The 17,913-nt window shown below is 44.4% G+C and overlaps 1 protein-coding gene across 5 annotated transcripts in view; it reads right to left on the bottom strand.

Moving 5' to 3' along the window:
• The window catches only part of TRIO (trio Rho guanine nucleotide exchange factor), a 268,574-nt gene that overhangs the window by 228,789 nt on the left and 21,872 nt on the right, over positions 1–17,913 (bottom strand). The window contains exon 1 of one of the 5 annotated variants that reach the window (XM_083518910.1): positions 12,872–12,941. The exons of the other annotated variants lie outside the window; for them this stretch is intronic. Within the exon in view, the coding sequence (XP_083375036.1) occupies positions 12,872–12,926 (55 nt within the window). The 5' untranslated portion in view covers positions 12,927–12,941. Of the gene's footprint in view, positions 1–12,871; positions 12,942–17,913 lie in introns of those variants that run through there. 5 annotated transcript variants of the gene reach the window in all.

Raw genomic sequence — 17,913 nt, 5'->3', positions numbered from 1 at the left:
TTTGCCCCAAAGAATGTCCTCTCTAATGCCCCAGCCAGCTGTGTCTCCCCAAATCATGGGATGTGGAGGAAATCCTGCTCTGCAGATTTAAAAAAGTAGGCAGGCCTATAGGGGTGAGCCGGTCCTTTAGCTACCTTGGGCTCAAAGCATTTTAGGTCTTTAATGAATTGTGTCCAGAAACCTAGTAGAAGCCAGTGCAGCTGTTATAAAATGGACGTGACCTTCTCCCAAAAGTGTACCCAACAAGGCTTTCTCTCTCAGTTTCAGAAAAGCTGCTGATATTCTGAATCAGTTCTGGGAAGCAAAAATAGACTGGTCGAAGACTAACGAAACGAAGCCTAATCAGGAAGAACAAAGGACGTCAACTGATCTGGGAGCAGAGGTTCAGCCTGTCTTGTATGCCATTGTGTTCCCCTCGAAATTAAACGTTTCTGGTCTGGGAGTGCTTTTGGATACGCCAGTAGAAGTTATGACCAGCATCGAAATAAACCTAAGAAGATCAGACTTGGCCACAGTGAGACATGCCTTTGGTTACCTTTAAATTAAATACCTGCAATGTGCTCTGCGTCGAAGAATATTTGACACGTGGTGGTGTGACAGCCATGCTCAACTGAAGGTCCAGAATATGTACCTAAAAGACTATCTCTTCCCATGGAAGCCTTCTTGCTCCTGCAGTTAGCCTTTCCCAGAGCTAATGGCAGTCCAGCAGGAGTACGCTACCAAAAACAATTAAATTGTTTTTCTTCTCTAGCATGTTCTCTAAGCTAGTTTACACAATCACAGAAGCAATATCCCAGTTCCTAAGTAACCGGCACATTATACAGAATCTCTCTCGATACACATATTATAGTGCCACCTGTTAAGAGCTGAGCAGCCACTTTCAGATTATTAGACTCCATCCTATCTTTTATGTATCCATGCAAAGCAGGAAACTGTTCTACTGGAATAGGATAACCAGCCGTTTCTTTTGGGGGGGGGGTCTCTCTCTTTTGTGCTGCTGTCAATAGTGAATTTTGAGATTGTGGAGCATTTTTGAAAGCGTGAAGAATTTGGTACAGAGACAAAGAAGGACCTCTAGGCATTAGCACTTTCATGATGTTACTTGTGATCAAGATGAAACGGTCCTGGCAGAGCAAAAACCACATGACAGGTCAGGATAGCTCAGTTGGTTCGAGCATGGTGCTGATAATGCCAAGGTTGCAGGTTCAAACCCTGTGTGGGACAGCTGCATATCCCTGCATTGCAGGGGGTTAGTCTAGAGGGTTTCATCCAACTCTACAATTCTATGTTTCTATGATTCTGAAGTAGAGGGCTTCACTGTCTTGGCTCTCTGTTTAGTGAAACCAGGTGAGATGGGCGCCGGCAGTTATCTTTCCACAAGGACCGACATTGATGCCAAAATCCAGCATCGTCTGAACTCTGCAACTGCAGCTTTCTCCAGATTGAAGTGCAGAGCGCTTGAGGACCAAGACGCTCGCAGGGAAACCAGAATGCTTGTTTACAATGCTATTGTATCATCAACCTTACTGCACGCTTGTGAAACATGGACCACTTATAAAAGCCATCTCCAACTCCTCAAAAGATTCAATCACTTAGGAAGACAGGCAAACTAATGCCAGCATACTGGAAGAAGCAAAGATCACCAGTGCCGAAGCAATGATTATTCAACATCAACTTCGTTGGACTGGTCATGTTGTGCGGATGCCTGATTATCGTCTTCCAAAGCAACTACTCTATTCCGAACTTAAAAATGGAAAGAGTAATGCTGGTGGTCAACAAAAGAGGTTTAAAGACTCTCTCAAGGCAAATCTTTAAAAATGTAGTATAAATGCCGACAACTGAGAAACACTGGCCTGCGAGTGCTCCAATTGGAGAACAGCCTTTACCAAAGGTGTCATGGGTTTTGAAGACGCTCGAACTCAGGACGAAAGGGAGAAGCGTGCTAAGAGGAAGGCATGCTTGGCAAACCCTCACCTTGATCAACTCCTGCCCAGAAACCTATGTCCCCACTGTGGAAGAATGTGTGGATCCAGAATTGGCCTCCACAGTAACTTACGGACTCACTGTTAAGACCGTGTTCATGGAAGACAATCTTACTCGGCTACAAGCGATTGCCAAAGAAAGAAAGAAAGAAAGAAGGGGGTACTAAATCTGGTGGGGAACATGTCGTGCCCCATCTGGGCTATTTTGTCCACCTTTGGTCCACTTTTATCTGTGGCTCCTAGAAGCTGTCAGCATGTGACAGTGGCCACAGCACAGGAACGGCTTCAACCGGGCAGCTAAACCAGGACAGGGTAGCCAAGTTAGGGACTTGCTCTGCATACAAAGACAGGCCCTGGCGGATGGAGCGGACAAGACCATTTGTGGGTCACAAAGGCAGTTTCTGCACATGCTGTATAGGAAAGTAAGGTGCAGCAACCTGGGAAGGCAGCCCATGCAAGAGAAGGAAAACTCTGGCCCTAAATCTCTGCTGCTTTGCAGGGGCTATCTTTGGAAAAAGGAAAGGAGAAGTAAACCCTACAGAAATCTAAAGTGGAATATCTAACATGGTTGGAAGGCACCTTGTAGGTCTCCTTCCGTCAACTCCTGTGGACAAGCTGGCGCCAAATGTATTTCTCTGCTTTCCTTTGGACCACATCAGTTAGGCTTGGAATGGGGTCTTGTCATCTGGGCAGCCCAGGGCCTCCAGACCGTGTGCCTAGGCTTGTGCTTCAGGGAAGGTCACTCGGCCAACACAACTGTTGACTTCAGCCTGAAATCTTGTGATGAAGGGCGGTACAATCAATCAATCAATCAATCAATCAGGATTTGGAACCAGCTTCAAACCTTGATTCCATGATGTCAAAGGAAACCTAACACTGTACAACAGTTAAATGGAGGGGAGAGTTGGAGGAAGCAGTTTTGAAGTCAATCTATGTTACATTTAAGACGGATTTACTTTCCTCGAACAAAATTCTTACATATGCTCAACTCAGAAATTTTAAATGGTAGTAAGTATTCAGTGCACACCCCTCAGGCATTTTTTCCTGTAATGCAAGGTGCTATGCTGGCAACTGGGATGTGGGGAAGTATTGTTTTTAGTGTGTTTACAATCAATTGAGCCAGTGAATTGCAGTGCAATTACGAATCGGGGCAATTACTAATGCGAAGCCTTAGAAAATGCCAAGCTATGCAATTTTCTTGCTACTAGGAGTTGCGTGTGCAAAAGCCAGCACAGCAGCGTCAAGTGAAAATGCAATGTTTCCTGTTGAAGAAAAAATTGCCACCTTTTGTTTATCAGCAGCATTGATTGGCTCAGAATATTACAGAGACCTCCTGATTTGGAACAGGTTAACTCATTCCTCTCACCTTTAGCTACACCAAATTGTTTTTCAGATTGCTTTTGATTTTGGAATAGCTTCTCAGAAGGAGTGACATCGGTCAAAATGATGCAAGTATCCTGCTCCCCCCCCCCCTTTTTAGCTCCCGACTGCTGTTAAGAAATGTGAGTACTACCTTAGATATGCTTACCCAGAAGGAAGCATCATTGACTTCAGTGGGACTTATCCCCAAGTAAGTGCATCTAGGATTGCAGCCAAAGACCTTTGGCAATGGGCAAAAGATACTCAACACACAATTAAGCAGCTGACAACCCATCCAGCTTCCTTGGTTACACCAAGATATTTCAGGAATGCATTAGGGTGCCTACTGCTTGTGTATCACAAACCTAGGAGCACAGAAAAGGTGAATCCAGATAACTCGAAGGCAAACAATAAAACATGGGAAACGAGATGTTTAGAAAATGCTTCAGGGTTGAAGAAGCACATTGCCTAGCAGGTTTTGTTTGTTTGTGGGGTTTTTTTATAAAAATAAAGGTAAAGGACCTCTGGATGGTTAAGTCCAGTCAAAGGCGACTATGGGGTTGCGGTGCTCATCTCGCTTTCAGGCCAAGGGAGCCAGCGTTTGTCCACAGGCAGCTTTCCGGTCATGTGGTCAGCATGACTAAACTGCTTCTGGCGCAACGAGATACCGTGACAGAAGCAAGACTGCAACGAAATGCCTTTTGCTTTCCCACCAGGGCGGTATCTATATATCTACTTGCTCTGGCGTGCTTTCAAACTGCTAGGTTGGCAGGAGATGGAGCAGAGCAACAGGAGCTCACCCCATATCATGGGGATTCGAACCGCCAACCTTCCAATCGGCAAGCCCAAGAGGCTCAGTGGTTTAGACCACAGCGCCACCCGCGTCCCTCTGCTGCCTAGCATGCAGCTTTAAGCATCAGCAGTACACATTTAATATATTTTAAACTCCTTAGAGGCTGTCTTACGATCAAGTGGTATATATAAAATTTGTTTTTAAAAATAAAAATAATTCAAGTCTCATTGCTGCTGACAGGAGCTTGACTTCACTGGGATCAGGGCCCAGGCATTTTACTACCATTTATATCATCATCATTATATTAAATGAGATATTATTATTTATTAAATGATATTTTCATCTGCAGATGTCAGGGTGGTTCACAGCATAAAAATACAAGATGAATTAATACAAATTCTTCCAAAAAAGTTAAACCCAAGTACATGGCAACACTGAGTACAAATCAGACACCAACTAATTAGTGTCCGTAATACCTAACAAAGAGATACTGAAGATATTAGTTGTGCAATTCATAAAAGCAGCCCATCTCTCATTGCATCACTTTTATACCTACAATTTAACATTTACCCATCTTAACCTAGTTTTTGTTGCATTCGTACACAAACACACACAGAAGCTTTACTATGAAGAGGGGAGGAAACCCTCCAAGTCAGTGGGTCTATCTCCTCAGAGATAACACAAAATGGGTGGTACTAGACTAGAAACATGAGAGACATGGGTTCAAATTCCCACATCCCTCACTGGGGTGATCTTGGGCCAGTCGCTATCTCTCAGCCCAACCGACTTCACAGGGCTGTTGTGAAGAAAACATGGGGAGGGAGACACCCTACACACCACTTTGAACTTCCTGGAGGAAATAACGAGATAATGAAACAGTCAAAATAATAACAATATTCACCAGCCCTGCTCCCCGCCCTCAAGTGTTTTTTGCCTGTCAGGAATGCATCCCTGAACCGCGAACATGTTTCTTGCTTGCCTGGATAAGGGCAAGGAGAGATGTGTCTCTATGTAGAAATATCTGACTCCTGCATAGCTGGAAAGTCACCTAAAGGAGGAGTTGCATCTGTTGATCAACCCATTGTTTGCCTCTGGCCACAATGCACCACAGAAATGGGCACATGAAGGAACATGGCCCTCAAGTCAAAAAGGTTCCCATCTCTCGTAGAGCCCAATTTGTCTCATTGCCTCACGGGAGGCATTTTCACGAAAGAAGTCTGAGACTCAAGATTTCCCCTTGGACGCAAGGCCTGCTGTCCTCCAAAAAGTTTCAGAACCCACCAACTTCACTGAACGCCACCAACGGACAATGGAGTCTAAACATGCATACACAAGCACACTTCCTTTCATTGTTATTATCAAAATCTACCCTTTTCGGAGCAATGCTACGCCGAAAGTTTGATATTTCTGTTTTCCTCACGGCTGTTCGTCAAATTGTGCCGCCTCGTTGGAGATACTCAAACATACCCAGAATTGATTATTTCACGAAATGCCAAACAGACAATGCTTCTTTATGAGGAAGAGCAGAAGCAAGGCAAATAAGCAATTATTGATTCAGAGGATTTTGCGAAAAGAAAGATTCTTTCACCAACTCAAAACAGGGAGAGTTTTGAGCATGGGTTTGATTTTTGTTTTTTAATCTCGGGCACAAAGACTTTCTCTAGGTCTTTACAAGCAAAGTTTCAACACAGACCAGATATGGAGAGTTAACAAATGATGATTCACAGCACCGGTCACACTTTACTCATGTATAAAAACGAGCGATTCAGCCATCCAGGGAGCAGCAGATACGAGAGGCAAAAGGTTTGTGTTTTTAAAACAGACGCCTTATTTAGGAGTGAGCTTCTGATTCAGTACTTCCCTTATGACCCGTGTTTTGGCCGGGTCTCAATACTTCTATTTATCGAACCGCAAGCCCAACGTCATTTGCCTCCACCCACTCCCAAAAACACAAGACTCAGAAGTGAGGCGACATGTCAAAGTGTAAGAAGGCGGCCGTTTTGGAGGCAGCAAATGAGCCTTTTTGGAATTCACTTCTGCTTCAAGTTCCAGAGGTCATAAGGGAAGATTCTGCCTCACGTTTGTTTGAAAAATACAAGTTAAGGGCAAGCTTTCAGTGCAGGGATGTAGTTCCTCCTCCCCACACAAATGGACCGTTGGTGGGTTAGGGCCTTCACTGATATTCTCATCTTATGATTTAAAGAAAGCTATGAAGGGCTTTCTGAAAGGTGTCTGGGGTTCCAGATAAGCCATTTCTTCCCCCAGTAAGAAGAACTGTCTCTCATGGGTATTCAACCAAGATGTTCCACCAATGCAATATTTCAGCATGCATAAGGTATCTCCCCTCCTGCAACCTCCCTAAATCTACTCCAGAGTGTTGCAGGAACCTCCAGAACAGATTACACACACACACACACACACACACACACACACACACACACGGTTTGAAGTATTACTGTTAGCTTAGTTGCTGCAATGGATTTCTTTCTTATTACGTTTCACCATACAGTGGTACCTCAGGTTAAGAACTTAATTCGTTCTGGAAGTCTGTTCTTACCCTGAAACTGTTCTTAACCTGAAGACCACTTTAGCTAATGGGGCCTCCTGCTGCTGCCACACCGCCGGAGCCCGATTTCTGTTCTCATCCTGAAGCAAAGTTCTTAACCCGAGGTAATATTTCTGGGTTAGCGGAGTCTGTAACCTGAAGCGTATGTAACCTGAAGCGTATGTAACCTGAAGTACCACTGCAATTGGGGTTTTTTTACTGCATGACCCACCCTACCCCTCTGTGAGAGGAAGGCTGATATAAATAAATAAGCATTTCCACCCTGGAGCACAGAATGGAAAGATTGGGAGTGCTGTTTCTTTGAACCACAGAAGGAAGAAGCGTCTTCGGAAAAATGTTTAAAAGTACTCCCCCCCCCCAAAAAAAAGCCACCCAGAGTCCTTTCTGTTGGGGATAATTTAGACTGAAATCCCCAGGTGCCAAAAAAGGTTGTTTATGTATGCTACTACTGCGGCCCGTGTTTTGTTAGCCCCAAATTGGAAAACGAGCCAAGTCCCAACCAAAGAAGAATGGCAACTTAAGTTGACAGAATATGCACAATTCACAGACTTAACATATAGAATAAGAGAACAAGAACAGCATACGTTTAAAGAAGATTAGAAAACGTTTATTGAATATATGGGAAACAACTGAAAACGCTGGCAGCATTAAGATAAATCCAACAGTGTAAACAAGTTTTGATGGATGCAATAATGGAATACAGTGGTACCTAGAGTTACAAATGCCTTAGGTTACAAACGCTGCAGGTTACAAACTCCGCTAACCTGGAAGAGTTCCCTCGAATCGAGAACTTTGCCCCAAGATGAGAACGGAAATTGTGTGCTGGGGGCACAGCGGCAGCAAGAGGCCCCATTAGCGAAAGCACGCCTCTAGTTAAGAACAGTTTCAGGTTAAGAACGGACCTCTGGAATGAATTAAGTTCGTAACTAGAGGTACCACTGTACTGAACGGTTTAGTTTTTGTAAAATATTTACAAAAAAGAGAGAGGAGGAAACATCTTCTGGGCCACCAGGTGATGCCAAGCAAGCCATCATTCAACCTCATCCCTCTGTTCAGTCACCTGAGAATAACAGCAACATACTTTGCAGGCCTGTTTTAAGGATGGTTGAAGTGAATACCAAGTGCTTTGAGCTCACTTGGTTAGAGTGTGGTGCTGGTAGCGCCACACGTTCATGTGTTCAATCTCTGTATGGGCTAGCTGCATATTCTTGCACTGTAGGGGTTGGACTAGATCATGGGTAGGCAAACTAAGGCCCAGGGGCCAGATCCGGCCCAATCACCTTCTAAATCTGGCCCATGGACGGTCTGGGAAGCAGCGTGTTTTTATGTGAGTAGAATGTGTCCTTTTATTTAAAATGCATCTCTGGGTTATTTGTGGGGCATAGGAATTTGTTCATTTTTTTTTCTCCAAAATATTGTCCGGCCCCCCAGAAGGTCTGAGAGACAGTGGACCGGCCCCCTGCTGAAAAAGCTTGCTCACCCCTGGACTCTATGAACCTCAGGGTCCCTTCCAGCTCCACAATTCTATGATTCTAAGAGCTAAACACCAAAGCTAATATTTCTTATCACGTCAACTTTTTTTAATAATAACAATAAAAAATTCAAACCAGTTTGCTCCAACCTAAGTCTCAGAAGACAATTGAACCCACCGCTTCTATTCATGAATCAACAGAACTAAAACCTCAGTCACCATGCTGCAACATAGCAGGTCTGCTAGATCTTTAGCCCAGCACCCCATAGTGACCCATAAGGTGCCTCGGGATATGGCGACAATAGCACTTTCCCGCTCTAGCAACTGGAATTGGAAGGCATACTGCTTCTCAGCCTCAAGAGGAACTTGTTGTTATTGACAACCTCATCCTCCATGAAACTGTTTAATCCTGTTTTAAAGCCATCTAATTTGGGACCAACATCAAAAAAATGAAGATCATGGCCACTGGTCCCATCACCTCCTGGCAAATAGAAGGGGAAGAAATGGAGGCAGTGAGAGATTTTACTTTCTTGGGCTCCATGATCACTGCAGATGGTGACAGCAGCCAGGAAATTAAAAGACGCCTGCTTCTTGGGAGAAAAGCAATGACAAACCTAGACAGCATCTTAAAAAGCAGAGACATCACCTTGCCAACAAAGGTCCGTATAGTTAAAGCCATGGTTTTCCCAGTAGTGATGTATGGAAGTGAAAGCTGGACCATAAAGAAGGCTGATCGCCGAAGAATTGATGCTTTTGAATTATGGTGCTGGAGGAGACTCTTGAGAGTCCCATGGACTGCAAGAAGATCCAACCTCTCCATTCTGAAGGAAATCAGCCCTGAGTGCTCACTGGAAGGACAGATCCTGAAGCTGAGGCTCCAATACTTTGGCCACCTCATGAGAAGAGAAGACTCCCTGGAAAAGACCCTGATGTTGGGAAAGATGGAGGGCACAAGGAGAAGGGGATGACAGAGGACGAGATGGTTGGACAGTGTTCTCGAAGCTACCAGCATGAGTTTGACCAAACTGCGGGAGGCAGCGGAAGACAGGAGTGCCTGGCGTGCTCTGGTCCATGGGGTCACGAAGAGCTGGACACGACTAAATGACTAAATAACAACAAATTTGGGGCCATCACTGTATTTTGTGATGTTGAATAACTATGCACTGAATGAGAGAAGGCATGAAGGGAACGGAACAGATGCCCCATTTAAATGTTCTCTTCTCAGTCAGGATGGAATTGTCCCATCTTCCACTTCTCCCATACATATTATCAGAAGTGGTTTTTTTGCTGTCACAGCAAGTTCCATACGTTACAAAAACTCTTTCTCCCAATTCCTTTCCCTGGGTCCTTTTTTTCAAGCCCATTCAGTAACATAGGTAAGTCAGCCTCAGAAGTTTCAATTGCAAAACAGATAGCCTGGAAAGGAGAGAATGCCGTTTTAAAGCTACCTATTTATTGATAGATGAGGTGTCTTTTTCTGCCTTTCATCATCATGTCTCAGGGCAGGTTGCAATAATATAATACAGTGGTACCTCGGGTTAAGTACTTCATTCGTTCCAGAGATCTGTACTTAACCTGAAACTGTTCTTAACCTCAAACACCACTTTAGCTAATGGGGCCTCCCGCTGCCGCTGCGCCGCCGGAGCCCGATTTTTGTTCTTATCCTGAAGCAAAGTTCTTAACCTGAAGCACTATTTCTACGTTAGCGGAGTGTGTAACCTGAAGCGTATGTAACCTGACGCGTATGTAACCCGAGGTACCACTGTACAGTAATTAATAATAAAAAAATACAGCTAAAGGAACAAGTAAAACCATTCCAGTAAAAACAGAACAGCAGGCACATGGTGTTAAGAGAAAATATGGATTTAATGCAGAACTGGTTTGACAATCTGCATCAGAGAATTAAGTGGGCAAGAAACAGGGCAAGACAGACAAATTGTGTGGGAACAGCAAAACAACTGCACACACAGAGGATTGAAAGCTAATTAAAACTCACCCCCGGTTGAGTGATCAAAGCGAGTTAATCTAATTAAACTGTTAGCCAGGGGTTTATGGTGCTGACCCTCATATCTGAAGCTACCCCACAGGAAAGAAGTGGATGGCACACACTTTGTGAGGTTTACATGACCCCAGGTCCACCTATCCTGCCAGCCAGCAGAAGGGCTGAAAGCAAAACTGTGAGGGAAAGATCAATGAGAACAACGCTGAAGTGAAAGGTTTATAAGGTTTAAAATGTATTCTGAGGAAGCTTGGGCTGCACACGATGAACGCTGGTTACTCCCAGTAAAGGTGTACTATTGCTTTCCCAGGTGTGCAATAAAGAGAAATGTGGGTCATTGTGCTGTTAGTGTGGGGATTTTGTGCGAGTGACCCCAGGATGCCACTTCAACGACAAATAATCCTTAGCAGGGGTAGGCAACCCAAGGCCTGGGGGCCGGATGCGGGCCAATCGCTTTCTCAATCCAGCCTGCGGACAGTCCAGGAATCAGTGTGTTTTTACATGGGTAGAATGTGTCCTTTTATTTAAAATGCATCTCTGGGTTATTTGTGGGGCCTGCCTGGTGTTTTTACATGAGTAGAATGTGTGCTTTTATTTAAAATGCATCTCTGGGTTATTTGTGGGGCACAGGAATTTGTTCATTAGTTTTTTTCAAAATGTAGTCCAGTCCACCACATGGTCTGGTGGTTGGTGGACTGGCCACATGGCTTAAAAGGGTTGCTGACCCCTGATCTACAGCTAATGTACCCACTTCTAAGAGTCCTTCGAAAGAACAATTGCCTCTTGATCTAAAAGCCAGCATCCAGATCCAGCAATGGGCATTTGTGACTACAACATCCTATCTCCTTGATGTCCAGGTATATAACTAAATAAAGGACCCCCTGGACGGTTAAGTCCAGTCAAAGGCGACTATGGGGTTATCTTGCTTTGCTCATCTATGGTGCTCATCTCGCTTTCAAGCCGAGGGAACCGGCATTTGTCCACAGACAGCTTTTCGGGTCATGTGGTCAGCAGGACTAAACAACTTATGGTGCAACAGAACACCATGACAGAAGCTACAGTGCACAGAAAAGCCATTTACCTTCCTGCAACAGTGGTACCTATTTATCTATGTATGATCATGTGCATGGGACGCGGGTGGCGCTGTGGTCTAAACCACTGAGCCTCTTGGGTTTACCGATCAGAAGGTCGGTGGTTTGAATCTCCGTGACGGGGTGAGCGCCCGTTGCTCTGTCCCAGATCCTGCAAACCTAGCCATTCGAAAGCACACCAGTGCAAGTAGATAAATAGGTACCGCTGCAGTAGGAAGGTAAACAGTGTTTCTGTGCACTCTGGTTTCCATCACAGTGTTCCATTCTACCAGAAGCAGTTTAGTCATGCTGGCCACATGACCCAGTAAGCTGTCTGTGAACAAACGCCAGCTCCCTCAGCCTGAAAGAGAGATGAGCACAGCAACCCCATAGTCACCTTTGACTGGACATAACCATCCAGGGGTCCTTTACCTTTTATAATTAAATGAATGAATGAATGAATACAAAAATAGGGCCACACCCAATAGATGCACATCATTTACACTTAGGCGTTCAAGAACGATGTCAAAGTCATTAGTCTACAGTTGCAGCTGCTCCCTCTCTCTCTGACTCTCTCACACAAGTTTCCCTCTTTTGAATGACCCGTGTAGGACATGACTCAAAGAGAAAGTTGGCACCCGGAGTGTCCTATTTTTAGCAATGCACAAGGTTTGTTTGGGCAAAGCTGGATAACAAACTAACGCTCCCAACGCCCAAAAGGAAATGAAAGAATACACCAGTCCTCGGCCATGATGAAATCAGCCAGAATCTTCAGAGAAAGGCAGATAATGGTCTTTTTCATACAAAACAGTAAGCAATAGCATCAGTGAACAGGAAGAACCACCCTCAAAACCTCAGGTTTCAGGCTATTGAGTTAGACGAAACAGTAATTAAATAAATGTACTAAGTCAGAACATGGAACGACTTGAGAAGAACGCCTCTGTATTTCCTCTCGCACGAAGGCCAGTACAGTGGTACCTCGGGTTACATACGCTTCAGGTTACAGACTCCGCTAACCCAGAAATATTACCTCGGGTTAAGAACTTTGCTTCAGGATGAGAACAGAAATTGTGCTCTGGCGGCAAGGCAGCAGCAGGAGGCCCCATTAGCTAAAGTGGTGCTTCAGGTTAAGAACAGTTTCAGGTTAAGTATGAACCTCCAGAACGAATTAAGTACTTAACCCGAGGTACCACTGTACACATATAAACAAAAGTGACGATAATCGCAATCGTCACATAACCATTTTGTGAAAAAATTATTGCAAAACAGCAATCACGAATGGCGTTCGTTCCATGCTAACAAGGCAATCAAAGGATTGGTGATACGTTTCTGGTTGGAAACTTCTCCCAGAACTAATACAGTGGTGCCTCGCAAAACGAAATTAATCCGTTCCGCGAGTCTCTTCGTCTTGCGGTTTTTTCGTCTTGTGAAGCACGGCTATTAGCGGCTTAGCGGCTATTAACGGCTTAGCGGCTTAAAGAAAAAGGAAACAAACTCGCAAGAACTCGCAAGACGTTTTGTCTTGCGAAGCAAGCCCATAGGGAAATTTGTCTTGCGGAACGACTCAAAAAACGGAAAACTCTTTCGTCTTGCGCGTTTTTCGTCTTGCAAGGTACCACTGTACACTTTACCTTCAGATCCCAGGCCATAATCTCTGTGCTGCAGGGCTTCACTTCTGAAATTCATTCCCCAAACGAAACAAATCTCAATATGGTGTAAGTGAAGTTGCCCGTTTCCTGTTCCCTCACCAATTTCTTAAATTTCCTCCTCCCACACCACACCCACTTAGGAAATTTAAAGTTGTAGCTTACAGGGCCATTTACAGAGTATAAATATCCATAAAGAAACTGTTGTTGTCTGCTTCTTCCATAAAGCAGTTTTTAAATATACATCCTACATCTGCATTCTGAAGCGGTACAGGAAAAGTTTTTTCATATGATGCTCCATTTATGTAGGCAGGCCAAAGTCATAATCCAAGGTACAGATTACGGTTAGGGGAATTTTTGTTCCAGCGCAAGTCTGGTCAATCACCTGATTTGAATGTGATGCTAAGCTGCTGTTTCATGTTATGTCTGGCTTGTGCGCTCTCCATCCTCCCTGTTCTTCTGGTGGAACCACAAGTGGTGTTTTCATTTAACCGCAGTTTACTGTTACACCCTAAACTGTGGTTAATATTAACAAGGGTTTGTTAAAACAAGCCAAACTCTGTAGATCCTAGTTTGAAGTTGGCTTGTTTCACTAAGCCATAAGCAAATACTAACCACAGTTTTGTCTACGTTTGGACATAACACAGAACTGAAGTTAGTTAAAAATAGACACAAAAGCTTTCAATATCCTTGTTGTGGGCAAACTAGAGGAATGGGGGAGCACCTAAGCCTTAGGCTTGTTCATGTTAACACTAAACCACAGTTGACGTTGTGTTGCCACGCAGCCATAATGTTCCCCCACCTCCCTATGTAGTTTTAATACCAGCTAAATCCAGACTGGCATGTCAAAGTAACATAAAGAAGGTAATTCAGTTTCCAGATAGCGTTTATGTACCTCACCCACAAAGCACGTAAAATATAGATGAGAGTATGCATGCTTCACCCCCTCCATTTTTTAAAACACAACAGAAGTTTGGATTCTGCACTGATTAGAAGCAGCAAAACTACAAGCCAAAAATAACTGAATCAGGTCCAAAGAGAATCCTCAAGTGCCTCTCCTTGACATCAACTGGGAACATACCAAGAATCTGGATCACATTCTCCTTACTGTGGTTCAGAACTGGGAATGGGGCAGAAAATTCCCAGGATTTTCTGTTTGTTCACAAAGATGAAGTAACTTCAGGAAGGTGAAAATCACGGTATTAGTCCGGTTTTTACATGGCCAAACAGTGCGAATCAATAGATAACAGGGCAAATCTGTCCCAGAAGACATGGAAAAGCCATTATTTTCTAGTTCCCTCCCCCCGGAATAAAAAGGGGGCAGTAAGGTCATACATAAATAGCTTTTGTCAAAATTAAGCCACGCTAAGGAGCTTAAGAAGATGGTGTATTTCATTTCAAATGATCTGCCATGTGTACATAAGCAATTTTTACACATTTGAACACACACACACACACACACACACACGCACACACACAGGCTTTGTTCCCTTCAAGTTTCTAGTTCCTTAGGAGGAAGCCAGCTGCAGGCTGTGTGGGCATTTTTAAAGAACCGGTTAGTTACTAAAGAATACTGAAACAAGAAATACATTTTCTTGAAATAGGGAAATATCTCAGGAAAGTACAGAAACCATTTCAAAAGGGTAACCCAAGAGCTTTGCCCGTTTCAAGGTAGAGAATAAAAAATGGGATCTACCTTCTAGTCATAATGCCATTGGGGTAAATGGGAGAGAGATGTACCAAGTCTGACATACACCCCCCTGCCCCATATGCCAGGGAGTTGCTCACGTCAAATTAAGAAAAAAGGACTATTTTACAGCAAGACTAAGCTAGACAGCATCTTAAAAAGCAGAGACATCACCTTGCCAACAAAGGTCCGTATAGTTAAAGCCATGGTTTTCCCAGTAGTGATGTATAGAAGTGAGAGCTGGACCATAAAGAAGGCTGATCACCGAAGAATTGATACTTTTGAATTATGGTGCTGGAGGAGACTCTTGAGAGTCCCATGGACTGCAAGAAGATCAAACCTATCCATTCTGAAGGAAATCAGCCCTGAGTGCTCACTGGAAGGACAGATCCTGAAGCTGAGGCTCCAATACATTGGCCACCTCATGAGAAGAGAAGCCTCCCTGGAAAAGACCCTGATGTTGGGAAAGATTGAGGGCACAAGGAGAAGGGGACGACAGAGGACGAGATGGATGGATAGTGTTCTCAAAGCTACCAGCATGAGTTTGACCAAACTGTGGGAGGCAGCAGAAGACAGGAGTGCCTGGAGTCCATTGGGTCACAAAGAGTCAGACGTGACTAAATGACTAAACAACAGCAACAAGCTTACAGCACAAGTCTTACTCCTTGCCACAGCTGTTCAGAAGTGAGTCTCACTGATTTCTAAGGGGTTTATTCCCAGGTAGGTCGGGCTACGATTGCAGCCCCAGTCACAAACCTGTAGCATTCGGTGCCTGTTCTGTATGACTGCTACTATGTCGGTGTATATGGGACTTTATAGATTCAGGAGCAAAAACGTACAGCAAGCACCAGACACTCAACATTTCAATAACAAAGGAGAAGAGAAAGGGTTGGAGAGGAAAGCAATGTTTTAGTATCTAAAACTTATTCCATACGTAAATGGTGAGTGCATTAAAAACACATTGTAAGCCTGGAGATTAGTCATGTTCCAGAAAAAAGGTTCTTATGTCCGTGATGTGAAATAATTTCTACAAACACTGCTTTGCAAGGTATGGGTAAGAAGAGAAAGCAGACAGACATGCCCTCTCTCTCTTATGCACACATAAGCACCCTGGTATTCTTTTTGTTTTATTCCCCCAGACACTCTCATCTCTAGTCGTGTAGCTATTTGGCAAGCCAGTTCCGAAAGCCATTAACACACAAAAGCTATATTGTCTCCTAAACTGCACACTAAGCATCCGAGACATTCTTCCCATACAGTTGTCTTTACTGGACATATCGCACTAATGGATGGGCTTGCAACTTAATAGGGACTAGCCTGGATAAACAAGGCTGGTCGCTTCAGAATCTTATCTCTTTAAACCTTTCATCTCACGGTAAAACACTGCCCATCTTTCATAATCCTTTTGCTTGCTGTAGGTATTCTCCCGGACATCTAACAGGCAAGTGGGTGGGTTGTGGGATTGTTATTAATATTATTATATTAATCTTTCCAGCAGCTCCTCCCCCAGTGCCTTTAATGCTTTCGTTCTACATTCCGCAGTCCATTTGTGTGCTCTGAACCACATAACAAGCAAAGCACAGCAATCAGAGCTAACAGCTGAAGTTCAAGGAATCCTCGTCTCCTTTTAAACCTTAGTAGCTATTTTCATTCATCAAGCCTAAATGGTGTGTTTTACCCGGCGAAAACCTTTCCACACGCTGTGGCAGGGAAAGAGGATTTATCACACTGAGACAGACTGATCCCCATAGGGGAGTTAAATCTCCAGGGACCTACCTTCTCTTGGGTCTGAGCCTCCTGAACACAGATTTGTCTTATTGTATGGAGAATGAGTTGCTGACCCTGGTAGTCCGCTAAAACTTACGCTCATCACGAGCCCTGCCACCTCCCCACCACCACTTGAGAAGGGGACAAAGTCTTCCCCCTAGATACCATGCTGAGATCTAGAAACTCCCTCACTACTTCACTGCTATTTTGGAAGAAAGATCCCCTGCCTTTCTCCAAAGTCTTGAGGACAAGAACTCTACCCAACGTTGGTGCTGGGCGATACATCAATATATCATCCAAAATTGGTCTGAAGTCCATATCCTGATATCGGTTTCGAAATTCCTGACCTGGCAATATACCGTGAATCAGGAAGGCAGACAATGTGTCTACATAGCTCCATCCTTATTTCAAACATTGTGATATATCAGTGTATCGCAATGTTCAGCTGGTGATAGATCGCAATGTTGAAAACCAGGTGTCGCCTAGCCCTACCCAATGTTGCACTGAGCTCATCGCACCAGATTAAAAGACATATTCACCAGTAGCAAGCTGGTTGAGGACATTCACGGGCCCCTGTGTGGTCCAGAAGAGACATGAAATCAAGGATGGAAGGGTTCTGTCCTAGGAAGATCAGCACCTCGAATCTGGAGCCCTCTATGTCTCTTGCTGCAAAGTGGAACGTAAGAACTGCTTGACAGACCAGGAAAGTGGCCCATCCTGAGTTCACAAAGGAAGAAGAAGAAGAAGAAGAAGAAGAAGAAGAAGAAGAAGAAGAGGAGTTTGGATTTGATATCCTGCTTTATCACTACCCAAAGGAGTCTCAAAGCAGCTAACATTCTCCTTTCCCTTCTTCCCCCACAACAAACACTCTGTGAGGTGAGTGGGGTTGAGAGACTTCAAAGAAGTGTGACTGGCCCAAGGTCACCCAGCAGCTGCATGTGGAGGAGCGGAGACGCAAACCCAGTTCCCCAGATTACGAGTCTACCGCTCTTAACCACTACACCACACTGGCGTAGATGACTATAGGAAGTCCATTAGCAGGACTCAAGTGCAACAGCACTTTGCTCTCCAGACATCAGGCGAGAGCTGATGTCAAGTAACAGTCTTCCCACCCACAGCAGATCAATCTATCAGGAAGAGATCCTAGAAAGCTCATCACTGTAGGGAGTTCTACCTCAACACTTCCCCTAAAGGGGTGAAGAGAACAAGACCTGTCCTTAGGCAGACAAAGGGGCTCGTTCCTGGACCACATCTCACCTGGCTTTTCCACCTCCATGGTCAAAGCGACTGAGTAGGCACTTAGCTGTAGGAGCTATGAAACTATTTAGTTTTCCCCACACCACCCTTTTATAGTTGGAGCCAGAATCTTGCTTAAAGTCATGGACACAGGGCAGTAGTTTGCTCCTATCTGCAGCCAACCTGGTGAAGAAATTGCTTTCTGACATGAGCAACCAGATTAAAGCCAGACATACATTATGTTCCTCTTAGTCAGACCAAACGCTGACGTTTTGGTCGCATGCAAAACGGGCAGCAGACAAACACACACGTGCAAATGTATCCTGTTCCTAACCTG

This window comes from Podarcis liolepis, assembly GCF_965112155.1.
Source record: "Podarcis liolepis genome assembly, chromosome: 8".
NCBI classification, from domain to species: domain Eukaryota; kingdom Metazoa; phylum Chordata; class Lepidosauria; order Squamata; family Lacertidae; genus Podarcis; species Podarcis liolepis.
This window is presented reverse-complemented; position numbering and strand designations above follow the sequence as displayed.